The sequence below is a fragment of the Rattus norvegicus genome, chromosome 5 (assembly GCF_036323735.1).
Source record: "Rattus norvegicus strain BN/NHsdMcwi chromosome 5, GRCr8, whole genome shotgun sequence".
NCBI classification, from domain to species: Eukaryota; Metazoa; Chordata; class Mammalia; order Rodentia; family Muridae; genus Rattus; species Rattus norvegicus.
In genome coordinates, this window is record NC_086023.1 from 128,447,816 (window position 1) to 128,465,215 (window position 17,400).

Genomic DNA, 17,400 nt, shown 5'->3' on the forward strand with positions numbered 1-17,400 from the left:
AGCTAGAACCATGGATTCCTCCATGTGTAGTGTACTCTTTGGTTGTTGGTTTACTCCTGGGGAGCTCTTGGTTGGGGAGTCTGGTTGGTTGATATTGTTCTTCCTATGGGTTACAAACCCCTTCAGTTTCTTCAGTCCTTTCATTAACTCCTCTATTGTGGTCCCCGTGCTCAGTTGGCTTCGAGCATCCACATCTGTATTGGTTAGGCTGTGGCAGAGCCTCTCAGGGGACAGCCATACTAGGCTTTTGTTAGCCTGCACTTCTTGGCACCTGAAATAGTGTCTAGGTTCGGTGTCTGCAGATGGGATGGATTCCTAGGTGGGGTAGTCTGTGGATGGCCTTTCCTTCAGTCTCTGCTCCATACTTTGTCCCTGCATTTCCTTTAGACAGGAACAATTCTGTTAATATTTTTGAGATGGTGGGTGGCCTCATCCCTCAACTGGGAGCTTAACCACTGGATATGGTCTCTACAGGTTCTCTCTACCCTTTGTTTGGTATTTCAGCTAATGTCATCCCAGTTGGGTCCTGGGAGCCTCTTGTTTTTCTGGCATCTTTCTAGTGGCTAACCCCAGTTTCCACCCAGCCCCCACTGCTACACACCTCTTTCAATTTCCTGACCCTCTGTACTTCCCCCTTCCCCCCCACCCCCAAGTGCCTCCCTCCTTCTACCTTCAGTGATTATTTTGTTCCCCTTTCTAAGTAGGACTGAAGCATCCACACTGGTCATCTTCTTCAGCTTCATATGGGCTGTGAGTTATATCATGGGTATTCCAAGCTTTTTTTCCCTAATAACCACTTACTGAGTACATACCATGTGTGTTCTTTTGTGACTGGGTCGCCTCACTCAGGATATTTTCTAGTTCCATCCATTTGCCTACGAATTTCATAAAGTCATTGTTTTTGATAGCTGAGTAGTACTCCATTGTGAAAACGTACCATATTTTCTGTATCCATTCCTCTGTTGAGGGACATTTGGGTTGTTTCCAGCTCCTGACTATTATAAATAAGGCTGCTGTGAACATAGTAGAGCACGTGTCTTTGTTATATGTTGAAGTATCTTTTGGGTATATGCCCAGGAGTGGTAAGAGAAGTATGAGGTCCCAATAAGCGAGAAACAATCCATTCTAAAATGGTTTCTAAAGTAAATGGTTAGAAGAAATTAATTAGATGTCAAAGATCTTTAATAAAGAATGTTGACATTATGATTATGTCTATCCTTGATTCATGTAGAGATAAAAGAATAAAAGAGGGGTTGGGGATTTAGCTCAGTGGTAGAGCGCTTGCCTAGGAAGCGCAAGGCCCTGGGTTCGATCCCCAGCTCCGAAAAAAAGAACCAAAAAAAAAAAAAAAGAATAAAAGAATTATGGGTATTGATAGTACACCCAGATCAAGCATCAGTTGTTTCAGAATAGACTTTATTGAGAATTCTTGAACTTAAGTAAGCCTTGAACGGTGATTAATTAATTACGTGTGAAGTTTCTTAAAGAAATACTTGACTTTACAATAAAAAATAAATGAAGATAATAGTAATCTAGACTGAAATTAAAGCAGGATATATAGAAGACTTTCCTACAAATTAGAATTACAAATTACAGTTCCACCTGGATGAGATGTAGATATACCTGGACTTGTTTTCTTTTTGTGTGTATTGTTTTGCATGTATCACAGTTACAAGTAAATTGACTTAATGTTCTGAGCTTTTTGTTTCAGATACTTTTGTGTTTATATGAGTGTTTTATATAATTAGACTTGACTACTTTGATTCATAATTGAATAATATTACCCAGTAAAAGTCAAAGAAAGGGATATACTTTAATTCCAGGGAATTTGTTTTTGTTGATAGAAGACTCAAAAAACCCAATTTCTATGATATGTAATATATAAGGTATTTCTGGTGTACGAATACTTTAACAAAATGCAACATTTTTAAACTATGTGTATAGTCTGTTAAATTTAATATTTCTTCATCAGTATAATTTTTCTATTAATTTTTTTAGAGAAAAGTAGACTGATTAATTTTAATGTGCCCTTTACTGTCACTTTCTTGAATTCACAGTAAAATTGAGCAGAATATAGAGTTCCCTTTTAATTTTTGTCCTTCCATGTACATAGCCTACCCCTACCATCAAAACTTGGCACTACAATGATAAATTTATTACAGCTGATGACTCTACACAACAAAGCTATCCTGCAAAGTCCATAGTTTTAAGCAGCATTTGTACTTGGGAGTGTTATGTGGGTTTAAGTAAATATATAATAACGGAATTTAAAAGTTTATTTACTTGAATTTGTTTATATTTCTCATGTTTAGAGAATCCAGTTAGAAGTAGGGTGTGGTATAAATTGACCTGTTAGTAGAAAATCATTTGGGTGCAAGACTTTATTTAACACTGGGGATACTTTAACTTTTTAAAATTAATTAATTATTCACTTTATGTCAATATCAGGTCCCCCTTTCCTCCCAGTTCCCCTCTTACAGTTTCTCCCCCATTCCCTCCTCCCATTTTCCTCTGAGAAGGAGGTCCTCCTGGGTATCTCCTCCTTGTACATCAGTCACTACAGAACTTTACTTACAGTGCATAGAGATTGAAATTCTGCAGCTCTTCAGTTTTCCATTTCCTTACAGTGATGGGGGCTTATGATTTTAGGTTTTATTTTCTGTTAGTGAAAATTTTTATGAGGCAATATAAAGCAACTGTTTTTTTTTAAAGCCTATTTTTTTTTGTTTTTTGTTTTTTTTTTTTTTGTTTTTGTGGGTGTTTTGTTGTCTTTTGAGACAGTCTTACTCTGTAGTCTTAGGTGGCCTTGAAGTAGTTATGTAGACCAGGCAGGCCTGGAACTCAGAGAGATCTGCCTGCTTCTGCCTCCTGATAAATGAGTATTTAAGCCCTTTTCATACGGCTTTCTGAAGAATGTTTCTTTAGTTTCAAGAACACATTTTAAGTTTTTTTTAAAAAAATACCTAATAATTAAACATGTTTTTGCATTTAAATAACAGATTTTTATTTTTATTTTTAAATCCTATAGTTTGCTTGCCTAAACTAGATTTGGAACAGTTCATATACCTGAGACCTGCCATTTTACAGTATCAAATTGGGAAGAATCAGATTTTCAAATAATGGAAGAGCCCAAGACTTCTAAAAACGAAAATCATGAACCAAAGAAGAATATTATTTGTGAAGAAAGCAAAGCAGTTAAAATTATAACTAATCAAACCTTGAAGCCTAGAAATGATAAGTCCATGACAGAAATTGGGACCAGCTCTCTGAATAGAAATAGTAGTAAAAAAACCAAGCAAAATGATATTTGTATAGAAAAAACAGAAGCTAAATCATGTAAAGTAAATGCTGCCAGTGTTCCAGGCCCTAAAGATTTGGGGTTAGTACTTCGAGATCAAAGTCATTGCAAAGTGAAAAAGTTACCAAATTCACCCATGAAAGCCCAGAAGGGATCTTCACAGACAAAATTAGAAAAGGCACCTAGTTTACAGGCGAAAGCAGAAAAAGTACCAAAGTCTCCGAATTTACCAGTAAAAGTAGAGAAAACGCCCTGTACAACAGCAGCAGCAACAACAGAAAAAGCACTTAATTCACAGAGAAAAGAAGAAAACGTACCCACTTCTCAGATGAAATTACAGAAGACACCCAGATCACCTTTAGAGCCAGAAAATGTGCCTAGTTTACTGTTGAAAGAAAATGTGAAACAGACAGAATCACAACAGACTGGGAAGAAACTTACAAGCTCCTTTGTTTCTATGGATAAAAGGAACAGTGCAGCTCTACAAGGAGAGAAGTCAACCCTGGAAAATTCATCACTATCTCAGAAGCAACAGACACAGGCAGATAATATTGCTGATTCTGATGACAGTGCTTCAGGGATGGAAGATACATCAGATGATTTGAGTAAGTATAAATACACATAGTGCTTTCCACAAGCTCCATTGTGGGCAGGATTTTTCTATGTTAATGTTCTGTAGTTTTTCTCTGGTTTAACTACTTTAATTACAAAAAGTTGAAAACAAATAAGCAAAACCTCTATGGTGTGTATATGCATCTGTCTTAGTTATAGGATATGGACATATGAGTTTAGTGAGTGTTTATGAGTACTCTACCTACTGATAGTTAGGATGTCTTCTTATCCTTGTCTGTTTTAGACAAGGACAGCTGATCTACCACTGGGCTACACCTTTGGCCTTCTACACTATTTAGGTTTTTTTTTTTTTAAAGATGGTCTCATTGTATATCTCATACTGGCCTTGAACTATGTGACTCAAACTGACTTAGAATTCTTTTTTTTAAACTTTAAACTTTATTAATTTTGTACATATATCTGTGTATAGGTGTGTGTGTGTGTGTGTGTGTGTGTGTGTGTTTTACATGTGCATTCAGAGGCAAATGGTGTTAATGGTGTTGAATCTCCTGGATCTAAAGTTAGAGAAGGTTTTTACTCACTTGGTACAGGTGCTAGAACTTGAACCTGGCTCCTGTCAGAACAGTATATGCTTTTAACTGCTGAGCCATCCCTCTAGCCCTAGCCTTGACTTCTTTTTTTTTTTTTTTTTTTTTGGTTCTTTTTTTCCGGAGCTGGGGACCGAACCCAGGGCCTTGCGCTTCCTAGGTAAGCGCTCTACCACTGAGCTAAATCCCCAGCCCCCTAGCCTTGACTTCTTAATCCTCGTATCTCAGACATCTCTGAAGTGCTGGCGTTACATGACCTTATCACTATACCCAGCTTTCTAGTCTTTAAAAAAAAGTAATCTTCATCATATATTTTCAATTACTCACCAAATATGTATATATGTGTTTCTGTTTGTAGTCCAGTCATGTGTTCGTGGTAGAAAACTGAAAACAAACCCAACTCTAGGTCTCAGGGTAGCTTCCGATTTGATGCTGTGATACAAAACTGATTTTTCAGTGGTAAAACCTTGGGTTGAGAAAGTATATGATTTAATTTTGTTAAACGTGAGACAGATTATAAATGCAGTTCAATATTGATTAGAGCAGGAATTTGAGGGCATGATAAAATTTCAGCTTTCAGGGCATCTTTTGGAAAATGAGTCTTTTGTGTTATGACATAACATTATGAGTGATTTTTTTTTTTTTTTTTTTGCTTCTTTTTTTTTGGAGCTGGGGACTGAACCCAGGGCCTCGCGCTTCCTAGGCAAGCGCTCTACCACTGAGCTAAATCCCCAGCCCCATTATGAGTGATTTTAAGAGACATCCAAGAGGTCAAAGATAGTTCTATATAAAGTTTTCTATCTTATTTCTTTTAAAATCTTTTTGGCTTCAGTTCACCAGAATTTTTGTTAGGAGTTAAAGTAGAAGCAGAGAATAAAATATAAACTGTTAAAATTTACTTGAACTTACTGTAATTTTTTTTTTTTCTTCTGTTCCACTGGATGTGTGTGTGTTGGGGAGAGAGAACTTTTTTTTTTTTTTAAAGAGAGTGTCCTTCTGTGCTGTACTGGACCAGGCTGCCCCCCAATCTCTTTAGTGCTGGGATTATAGGCATGGTCACCACATCTGAGCTTTACTTCTGTTTTAAAAAATGCTTTGGCTGACTTTGGTGGCCATTCCTTTTTAATACCAGCACTAACACTAAGAAGAAAGGAAGGTGGGTCTCTGTTAGTTTGAGGCTAGCCTGATTTACATAAAGAATTCCACACTAGCCAGGGCTACATCATGAGACCCTGTCTCAAAAACATGTTTTAAATTACATTTTATACGTAAGCATGAGCCACCATTTTTAGGTGTTTTATTTTCAATTAATTATGTAAGTGTATGCATATTTTCTTCCTATTCTCCTCTGGTCCCCTCTGGTTTTAGGAAACTTATGTAGTTTAGGTTAGCCTGAAATTGCTGGGTAGCCAAAGATGAAGACCTTGGACCTTGTACTCTCTTGATCTTATCTCTACTTCCCAAATGATGGTAGGATGCGCTCGCGCTCGCTCGTGCGCTCTCTCTCTCTCTCTCTCTCTCTCTCTCTCTCTCTCTCTCTCTCTCGGTGGGGGTACTTTTATTTTGTTTTGATTAAACCAGTGATTTGGGAGAGGCAGTCTTTTTTCTGTTGTTTTTATGACTGGAGAATAAAGTTTACCTTGTCGTAGAAATAAAAATAAATTGGGGCTGAGGATGTAACTCACTGGGTAGAACAGTTGCCTAGTATGCATAAAGCCCGGAGTTGATTACTAGCACCTCTCTCAAATTTGTTTTTCTTTTACAAATGTTTGTTGCCATATTTTGTGAAATGTTGGTAAAGAGTTCAGAAGTAAGGCTGATGAGTTGTCTTAGCAGTTAAGAGCACTTGCCATTAAGTTTGATGACCTGAGTTTGGTTTCTGGAACCCACATGATGGAAGGGAAGAATTGACTCCCTGAAAATTGTCCCCTGACTTGCACATATTTCCCCCACTCCCCAATTTTTTTTATTTTCAGAAATAGCTACCTTTTCATTTCTGGTTAGGATATGGATGATAGTCTGTACTTAATTGGGTTTGCTTACAGTTTCAGAGGTTTAGTCCATTGTCATGGTGGGGAGCATGGTGGCATACAGGTGTTAGTGCTGGAGAAGTAGCTGAAAGTTTGACCTCTGGATCTGCAGGGAGCAGGAGAAGAGAGAGAAGACTCAGCTTGGAGTAAGATTTTTGAAAAATCGAAAAAGCCCACCTAGTGGCTTACTTCCTCCAACAAGGCCACACTGCTCAATCTTTCAAATAGTGTCACTTCCTGGTAATCAAGTATTCAAATCTGTATTCATTCAAACCACCACAGTTTAGAAACAGACATTTTTAAAGAATGAATAGAACTGTGTTTTTGTATATAAGAGCAAATACCTGAAGGAAACAGGTGAATGAGCCAAGTGACTATTGGGAGGAGAATGTGCCCGACCTGAGCTTATTAAACTTTTAATATTCAACATGAGGATATAGACCTTTGAGTGCTAGAGAACTTGTACAGTGTAGAGAACTTTCTGAAGCTCTGGATTCAATTCCATAGACTGAGCCCCACCTCCAAAAAAAACCAAACCAAACCAAAAAAACCCCCAAAGCACACACCTTTACTCTAGGTATGTGTTAGCTTACACCTGTAATGTAAACATTGGGAGGCTGAGGCAGGAGGATTGCTGTGAGTTCTTGGCCAGTCTAGGCTAACAGAGTAAGACTCTGCTGTAAAACACCACCATATTGGCGCCTCTGCCCAAAGCCACCAACAAACAAAAGTTAAACTTCAATATTCATGAGAGTCTTGCGGGAATCATTGAAATGTACATTGTTAGGCCTCTTTCCCAGAAATTTGATTTAGAACATCTAAATTAGTGGCCAGAGAAACCAAATTTCTAATAGGTTCCTGGCTGCTGCTGGAATGGGAGATTTAGGTAGGGATATGGGTAGGTGGGTGGTTAGGGCTAATCTGATGAGTATCATACCTTAAGTCATCATTAAAATTTTTACCAGCTTTCATTATGTTTGCAGTATATTGCTAGGAGTCACATAATGTTCATAGGTTTTAGTGTTAGCCACACATTATAGTAAAAACTAGTGATATATGGAGTAGTAGTACCCTGACTTGCACATATTCCCCCACCCCCATTATGATGTAACACTGTAACTGCCCTCATTAATTTTCTTGTTAATGCATAAATGTCTTAGTTGTGTAATTTTCTTGCATTGTCTCTAAAGGCAAATGGCCACCTAAGGTAGGGCTTTTGCTTTTGCTTTTGCTTTTCCGTGAATACTTGTCCCCTAGATAGCCACATAGGTAGGCAGCTAGCTCTCTTTTAACCCCTTGTTTCTTTTTCATTTAAATTTATTATTAGTGTATATGTAAGATATGTGTATATGTTTTGAGGTGGATCTAATAGTATGTACGTGGCAATCAGAGGACACTCTCTCTCTCTCCCTCCCTCCCTCCCTCCCTCCCTCCCTCCCTCCCTCCCTTAAGGTGGGTTTTCAGGATTGAATTCAGGTTGCTAGGTATGCGTGGCAAGCACTTGAACCCCACTGAGCCTTCCTGCTGACCTCCCGACCCCGGCCTCCTTTCATTCTCAAGACAGGATTTCTCTGACTTATCCAAGCTCTAGTTGTCCTGGAACTTATTTTGTAGACCAGATTGGCCTTGAACTCACAGAGATCTGCCTGCCTTTGCCTTCTGAGTGCTGGGATTAAAGGCGTGCACTACTATCACCAGGCCAAAAGTCAGCCGTTTTAATATATTTAGTCATACAAATATCATTATTATCTAGTTCCTTATTTTCAATCATGCCTCAAAGAAACATTGTACATATTAGCACTTACTGTTCACTAGCATCTCTTCCTATAATCACTAATCATATAAAACATTCATATATAAAACTTTATGGACAGGCATTTTCTATACTTATTTAATAAGTGTATTAACATCTTCATCAAATTCTAGCGATCTGTGGTACATAGTTTGGGGCAGTTTACTAGTTTTTATTTCAGTGTTGATTCTAAAAAAGAAATAATTTCATACTTTTAAAAAAGATACTTTATTTCTTACAGATTTATTTATTTAGTATATTTAGGTGTACCTGCCTGAGTTTTTATGTACTCTGTGCTGGTAGGTATCTGTGGAGGTTAGAGAGCATCAGATTCCTTGGAAATTGAGTTACCTGGTATGGGTACTAGTAATCAAACCTGGGGTCTTCTACAAGAGCTTTGAGTGCTCTTAACCACTGAGCCATTTTTCCACCCCTATTTTATTTTTAATTATGTATATGTCTATGTGATGGTATGTGCATATGAGTGTAGATGTCTAAGGAAGCCAGAGACCTTGATCTGATATTTTAGGTGGTGTGGGTAGGTGTCAAAATCTGGTTCTCTGGAAGACTAATATATGCCCTATCTCTGATGTAGGGTCTTGATATGTAGCCTTGGAGCTCTTGGAACCTGCTATGTAGACCTGGCTGGCCTTGAACGTGTACAGATACACCTGATTCTGCCTCTTGAGCTCTGGTATTAAAATGTGTGTGCCACCATACTCTGTCTTATTTCTGATTTAAAAACAAATCACTATGTGACTTTTTCTAATTATTATGTTAGAAATGATAATTTTATGGGATTTGCTATTATTTATCAGTCATGGAGGGAAAGTTAAACTTTTTTTTTAAAAAGAGGGTTATGTTATTATATTGTCTTGTTATTAATAGTTTTTCCTGAGCTATAGAAATAAACTAGATTTTATCTTCTATACCTCCATAATAAAAGTCACTAAAATTTCCCAAATATTAGGAGAGAATTCAGAATAGCATATAGTATATCATTTTAATGCTTATCATGCAGATTGTGACATTGTACTCAGAAAGCAAAAACAGGTGGATCTCTGTACATTCAAGACTGACCGAGACGTTTTCTTTTTTATAAAAATTTTATTTCAGTACACTGTAGCTATCTTTAGACACACCAGAAGAGGGTATCAGTTCCTATTGAAAATGGTTGTGAGCCATCACGTGGTTGCTTGGAATTGAACTCAGGACCTCTGGAAGAGCAGCCAGTGCTTTTAACCGCTGAACCATCTCTCCAGCCCCTTAAATTTTTTTTTAAATAAAAATTAGTATTTATATGCATGGGTGTTTTGACTGCATGTATGTCTGTGCTCCACATATGTGTCTGTTGCTTGTGGAGGCTGGAAGAGTGTGTCAGATCTCCAGGAACTGGAATTATAGACAGTTGTGAGCTGACTGACTTGTGGGTGCTAGAAATTGAACTTAGGACTTCCAGAAGAACATCCCAAGAAATCTGTTCCTAGGAAAAATCTGAGGCACTTACCTTACCAAGTAACATTTGAGTATTTGTGTTTTTTAAATGTTTTTAAATAATTCTTTTTTTTAAAAGATTTATTCATTTATTATATATAAGCATACTGTAGCTGTCTTCAGATACACCAGAAGAGGGCATTGGATCTCTTTATAGATGGTTGTGAGCCACCATGTGCTGGGAATTGAACTCAGGACCTCTGGAAGAATAGTCGGGTGCTCTTAACCACTGAGCCATCTCTCCAGCCCTTAAATATTCTTTTAAAAATAGATTTATTGAGCTGGGTATAATGGCTCAAACAAGTGGATCTCTGAGTTTGAGGCTAGCCTGATTTAGTGAGTTGTAGGACAGCCAGGGCTGTGTAAAGAGACACTGTCTCAAAAAAAAAAATAGTTTTATTTTTTGTGCATGGATATTTTGCCTGAGAGTGTGCTTGTGTGCCATGTGTGTGCACTGACTCTGGAGACCAGGAAAGTGTCAGATCATCCGGAGCTGAAGTTGCATATTGTTGTTAGTTGCCATGGGGGTGATGGTAACCAAACCTGAATCTTTCATAAGAGTAGCAAGTGCTCTTAACCACTGAGCCATCGTTCAAGTCTCCTATAATATTTTTATTTAAGAATTTGCTTTTTATTCTAGACAGTCCTTTGCCCTTTGGTAGGAAATGTACCCACTTAGAAATACTATTTCTTTTTTGTTTAGAAAATTATAACTTTAGTATTTTAAAACACACACACACACACACACACACACACACACACACATCCTCTCTCTCTCTCTCTCTCTCTCTGTCCCCCTCCCTCCCTCCCTCCCTCCCTCCATCCCTCCCTCTTTTTCTCCCTCTCCCCCCCCCCTCTGTCCCTCCTTCCTTCCCTACCCTTACACTTACCTACCGTAAATTCAACCAGCCAAAGGTGAGATTGACTGTCAAGCTTTCTGTATAAGGCAAGTAGTTGGATTTTGAAGACAATAGGTTGTTTTATTGATTGACTATAAAAAAAAATAGTTTGTTCGTGTGGGTGTTTTGCCTCCATGTATGTCTCTCCGTCTTTCTTTCTCTCTCTCTCTCTCTCTCTCTCTCTCTCTCTCTCTCTCTCTGTCTCTCTGTCTGTCTGTCTGTCTTATTTGGCCTGGTGTTAATGGAGGGCAGAAGAAAGCAGCAGATCCCTAGAACTGGATTACAGACAGTTTTAAGCTGTTATGTAGGTGCTAGAAATAGAACCTTGAAAAGCGGAAAAGCTCTTCTCTTTTTTCTTCTCTTTTCTTTTCTGTTATTTTTTTTTTCTTTTTATCTTGACAGAGTCTAGTTCTGACTGTTCTGAGACTCACTGTGTAGATCAAATTGGTTTTGAAGTCTGAGAGATCTATCTGCCTCTGCTTGCCTGCCTTCAATGTGCTTAACTGCTAAGCCATCTGTCTCTTCATTCCCTTAGCATTTCTTTTTTGTTGTTTTTGTTTCTTTTTAGGACAGGGTATCTCTGTGTAGAGCTTGATGTCGTGGACCTTGCTCTGTAGACCAGGCTGGCTTTGAGCTCACCGAGATCTATCTACCTTTGTCTCCCAAGTACTGGGATTCAAGGTGTTTACCACCACCACTTGGCTTCCACTGCTTTCTAAAAAGATTACATTTATTCATTTATGTATGGGTGTATACATGACATACATATATGGATATAAATTCTGGGGATTGAACTTAGGTCATAAGGCTTAATGGCCTGGCTAAGCCATCTCAGCCATCTCATGAGCTCACCATGCATGCATACATATATATATATTTTTTTGACCTAAACTAGCAGCTTGTACAACCAAGTAGTTTATAGAGAAAGAATTTACCCCCATAGTTAAATGTTTGTTTTATAATTTTAATGATGATAATTTATTTAATAATGATAACTGATTGCTTCTTTTTTAGGTAAAATGAAGAATGAAGAATCTAACAAAGAAAATTCTTCCGAGATGGACTATTTAGAAAATGCCACTGTGATAGATGAATCTACTTTGACACCTGAGCAGAAGCTAGGTTTGAAACAAGCAGAAGAACGTCTAGAAAGAGATCACATCTTTCGACTTGAAAAAGTATGTTATGCTATGTTAGTTATTGAGGGAGAAATACATGCTTTATGACTTTTTCCAGAGGGTAACACTTAACACTTTGTGTCACTTTTATTGATGAGACACATAGTATTCTGGTCTCTTAGGCAACCTTCCACCCCCATTCAGCCAATGCACTTGTAAACCCTCCCCCTTTTTTTTGAGAGACAGTCTTATTGTGTAGTCTTGGCTGATCTGGAACTCACTATGTAGATGAAGATGAGCTCAGACATCTACCTACTTCTGCCTCTTGAGTGCTGAGATTAAAGGCAAGTCATCATGCCTGGTGTAAGGTGACGTATTTATTGTAGGCATTAGCAAACTATGGCCTATCTCTCTTGTTTGAATACGGCAAGATATATTTTACCTCCCGTTTTTGTAAATATTTACTGGGATACAACCGTGCTCATTTTCTTTATATATTCTCTATGGCTGCTTCCATATTGTGATGGCAAAGTCAACTGGAGACCATTTGGCCTGATTAAAATATTTATGGTTTTCTTTCTTTTCCTCTTTCTCTTTTAGTTTCCTTTTATTTCTGCTTCTCCTTTCCCTTTGCTTCTTCCTTCCTTCCATTCCTTATTGTTTCCCTTTTATGACTGTAACCTAGGCTGTACCTCATATAGGCTCCCGAATATTGTGATTATATGAATGAATGGCCAGGCCTTCCGAGTATTTCCTGTTTTTCTTATTTTTAAAAAATATTTATTTAAATTTCTAATTATATATTTGTGTTATTTGTATGGGATATGTGCATGTGAGTGCAGGTACCCTTGGAAGCCAGAAGAGGGCATCAGATGGAACCAGAGTTAATCATGGTTGTGAGTTGCCGTGTATGGATTCTGGGAACTAACATGGGTCTTTTGGGAGAGCAGTAAATACTCTTAACTACTGACTCATCTCATCTCTTCATTCCCTATGTTTACTATTTTTCAAAGCTTAAAATATTTACTAAAATGCCACCTTGGTTGCTATAAGTTGTTGACTGATGATTTACTCCCTCATTTAGTAAATATGGAGTGCTTGCTATGTGCTAACAACTGTGACAGACATTAGGTATATATTGATTAAAAATGGCATGTTACTTTTCCATCAGAAGTCTAGCTGGAAATGTAGTTCATTAGCAATGCATTTGCCTATCAAGGAAAAGGCCTTGGATTTAGATCCCCCTCCCACAATTCATTCAGTTATTCAGATGGATGAAAATAAACTATTAAATGCTGCTTTACATTATTATAATATTGTTACATTCTTTCTCTCCTTTTACTGATATTTTAAGTAAAAAACTGTTTTTTTGGTGTTTTGTGTCTGAGTGCTAATTAATCAATTTCTTAATCTGAAAACACATTCATAGGTTAAGCAATAAAAACACCACTAGATATTGAAAAATTAAAAATCAAACTACAGAGAAATGCGTACTTAAGATGTTTATAAATATGTATACAAAAAGATAAGTCATTATTCTCAAATAAGAATGAGATGAAGGTAAAAGTATGATTTTGTAAAGTTTAGGGAAAAAAATACCTAGATAAAAGAAATCCTTGTGAGGACACTTTGTCTCATTGGGTATTCATTTATTACTGTATCCATAATTAGAGTTAATATGCATATTAGTAAAGCACATGGAATTTGGAGTCATCTGGTTTACTGTCACGTACTGATAGCTAAAAATATGCTATTTAACCCTTTTGAAAAGGTTTTTTCCCCTTTCTGTTTACTTAATGTGTATAGATAGGTGTTTTGCCTGCATGTGTGTGTGCTGTGCAACATGTGGGTGCTTGGTGCCTGCAGAGGCTGGGACAGGGTATCACATCTTATGGGACTGGAGTTAGAAAAGATAGTTGTGAGCTACCATGTGGGTGTGGGGAATCAAACCTGGATTTTCTTTTCTTTTTTTTTTTTTTGGTTCTTTTTTTCGGAGCTGGGGACCGAACCCAGGGCCTTGCGCTTCCTAGGTAAGCGCTCTACCACTGAGCTAAATCCCCAGCCCCAAACCTGGATTTTCTGAAGAGCAGTCAGTGCTCTTAATCTGTAAGTCATCTCTCCAGCCTCCTACTTAACCTTTTTATATATTAGTTCCTTCATCAGTAAAATGAAGGTGGTAAAAATAACACCTTCTTAGGACCAGGATGATGGCTCAGTGGATAAAGTAACTACCACACTAGTGTAAGGATTAGAGTTTAGGTCTGCTAAATTAGATGCAAAAATAGATGTAGTAGTGTGTGTCTGTGTTCTCAGCTGATGAGAAGAGTAGAATATCCAGAAGCTGACCAATTATCTACCTTAGTAGACATGGTAGTGAATAAGAGACCCTGCCTCAAACAAGAGAAGAGGTAAGGAGTGAGAGCTGAGGTTGCCCAAATGCACATGTGTGTGAACATATATACACACCACCTTGTTCATAGAACTGTGTTAGATAAGATGATGTGAAATTTTTGACATAAAATCTAGTATATAGTAAAGATTAGCTATTCTATATTCAGTTAAAACTGTTTCGTTACATAAGTATAGGCATAGAAGTAGGCCTCTGTGATATTTTCCAAAAAAAATCAGATGAAATATCATCCTAGTATTCTTCCCTTTTACTCAGTGTTTTTAGCTGAAGTTGGGATTCTCCCACCCCACTAAAGAAGATACACATGGTCCATCCACTACGTTTTAATCACAGATTTATGTCTCCCTCAGTGATCTCATCAGTACTCATTGCTTTATTAGTATTAGGTATATAGTATATATATTTTCAGTTCCAAAATTCAGCTCTCTTTATTACTCTGCGACTTTTGCTACCTCTTTTCTGTATTAGCGCAATATGCTAATGACTGTGAATCAGTCTTTCTTGTTCTTAGAAAACAAATAGTTCTTTTAAATAAAGATTAGAGATGTGTATTTATTTGCTTGTTGCTTTGGGAAATAGTTAAATATTTGAGGTTTGACTCCTTTGTCAGTAAAATGGAAAACCTTGACAGTCTTAAAAGTTAATAGTATTGTATAAATGTTGAGTTTGTTTCTAGTAGTCTATGGTAGTACTGTTTCTAAATTTGGTGCAGGTTTCTCATTTAAAGAGTATCTTTTATTGAGGCTGGAGAGATGGCTTAGTGTTTTAAGGACATTTGATGTTTTTACAGAGGACCTGAATTCAATTCTTGGCACCCATATTGTGGCTCACAGTGTCGTGTTAACTTCATTTATAGAGGATCTTGACACTGTCTTCTGGGACCACCATACACATGTGGTGCACTTAAATACTTGTAAGCCAGATTCTAACACACATGAAATATATATGAATAAATAAACTCTTTTGAAAAAGAATATATAGTGCTGAAGATGGCTCAAAAAGATCACTGACTGCTCTTCCAGAGGTCCTGAGTTCAATTCCCAGCACCCACATGGTGGCTCCCAACATCTGTAATGGGATCTGATGTTCTATGGTGTATCTGAAAACAGCTACAGTGTATGCATATGTATAAAATAAATAAATACATCTTTATACCCCTTCCCCCAAAAAGAATATATTCTCAGATGAGAAAACCTTTTTGTCAGGAGTTTCATTGAATATTGAAGATTAATCTGAAATAAAATGCTAAATATTACTGAAACTTTAGTGTATGGCCATAGAAACAGTGATTTTTAAATTAGCATTTTAAAGCTTTCTTTTTACTGAATGCATGGTGTTTTGTCATTTTTATTTTTGTTGTACAAGAGTGTTGACTTTGGACTTAGATACATATCAACTGAAATTTGTTATGTCCTTCTCAGTACTATTGAATTGGTGTGAAGTCCCAAGCTCCATAGTTTTTATATATCTATAAAATAAAAATATTAATCTTACTGGATTATTAAGAATTAAAATGACAATTTATATATGAAGCATTTGGCATAGTGTCTGGTACCTTCAACCATTTAATAATTATCTTACTATTTTGAGAAAATAAAAGTCACGACATAAGGGTACATTTTATTTTTCAGAGTACTCAGAAAGACCCAAAGTTAAGTTTGAAATTGATTTTGAAGACAACATTTGAATGAGATTTAAGGAGCAGGATAATATTAGATAAGTAGTAAACCTATTATAGCATTTTTGTGATACAGTTTGAAGTTAGTATTTAATATCCTATAATGGGTATTTTGAAAAAAGTTAACTATCTCTTGAGTGTATTAGTTCTGGTTGGTTACCCATTACAGCATTTGTTCGTGCAGTGCTCACTTGTTTTCTTTCTTGTGGTGCTAATGGGTATCTAACCTAAGTCCTAGACATGCCAGGCACGTGTTCTACCACTGAGGTCCGCAGCAGTCCCTCAGGGCCTTTGCAGTCTGTTACAGTTACATAATTACATTGCTCACTTATCTAGTCTACCACTCCTTTGAATACTGAAAAGGTGTGTTTTTAAACTTGTTTCCTCAGCGCTCACCAGAATATACCAATTGCCGTTATCTATGCAAACTTTGCTTAATTCATATTGAAAACATCCAAGGAGCACATAAACATATAAAAGAAAAACGACATAAGAAGAATATTTTGGTAAGTTACCTCTTTTAAAAATGATCTTTAGTATTTGAGTTATAAAAGTACATTAGACAGTTTTCAAACCTATGAATCTAATAAGAAGCATGCTTTGAGTCTTACATAAATAAAGTGAGGGCCTTGAAAGCTGTGATAAATTTCTTTATCTCCTGAGGTTAGAAGGAACCTTCTAGGAACCAGTTTAAAGAAAACTGAATCCTTAAATCAAATCTGTCCGGGATAGTTAGTTTGTCCATCTTCTCAGCAGCAGAGAAAGGCACAGCTCCACACTGCCATCTTCAGGAGTTCCCTGAAACTGCACACTTGGCTTTCATTCAAAACCTGATCCAGGACAGTGTGAGGCAGACCTGGAACTTATTAAAAGACTGTGTGTATGTATAGGGTGTTGAGGAGCCTACTTGTACTGAGGTCATGGGAAGTCTTGGGTGTCCTGCTCTGTCAGTCTCTCCGTTATTCCTCTGAGATATGGTCTCAACCTGGAGCTAGGCTGCAGGCCAGGAAGTTTGTTCTTCCTCTCTCCATTGTTGACTCCATGCCTGACTTCTTGGATGTGGGGAGCTGAACTCAGGCCCTCATACTTGCTCAACAACCTTTCTTTCCAGCCCTCAAAAACATCTTTATTTTGAGAGTTTTTTTGTTTTTGTTTTTGTTTTTGTTTTTGTTTTTGTTTTTGTTTTTGTTTTTTGATTCTTTTTTTTCCGGAGCTGGGGACCGAACCCAGGGCCTTGCGCTTCCTAGGCAAGCGCTCTACCACTGAGCTAAATCCCCAACCCCTATTTTGAGAGTTTTTAAACTTTTAGTATAATTTATTTTCTACACGTGGGCACACATGTTATAGTATACATGTGGAAGTCAGATGACAACTTTCAGGAATAAGCTTTGTCCGATCATATGGATTCTGGGATTAAACTCAGACTGTCAGGATTGGTGGCAAGTTCATTTACTCATTAAGTCATCTCTCTTGCCCCCTAAAAGTCTTTGTTTGAGACAGGGTTTATGTAGTTATGTTGAC

General features: G+C 37.3%; 1 protein-coding gene across 13 annotated transcripts in view; it reads left to right on the forward strand.

Annotated features, from left to right (window-relative positions):
* Tut4 (terminal uridylyl transferase 4) overlaps positions 1–17,400 on the forward strand; it is a 180,314-nt gene that overhangs the window by 92,841 nt on the left and 70,073 nt on the right. For 12 of the 13 annotated variants that reach the window (XM_063287719.1, XM_063287722.1, XM_039109973.2 and 9 more), the window contains 3 exons: positions 3,029–3,903; positions 11,688–11,851; positions 16,269–16,385. In XM_063287719.1, coding sequence (XP_063143789.1) covers positions 3,120–3,903; positions 11,688–11,851; positions 16,269–16,385 — 1,065 coding nt within the window. In that variant the 5' untranslated portion in view covers positions 3,029–3,119. The remainder of the gene's footprint in view (positions 1–3,028; positions 3,904–11,687; positions 11,852–16,268; positions 16,386–17,400) is intronic. The other variant, XM_063287723.1, reaches the window with a different exon arrangement.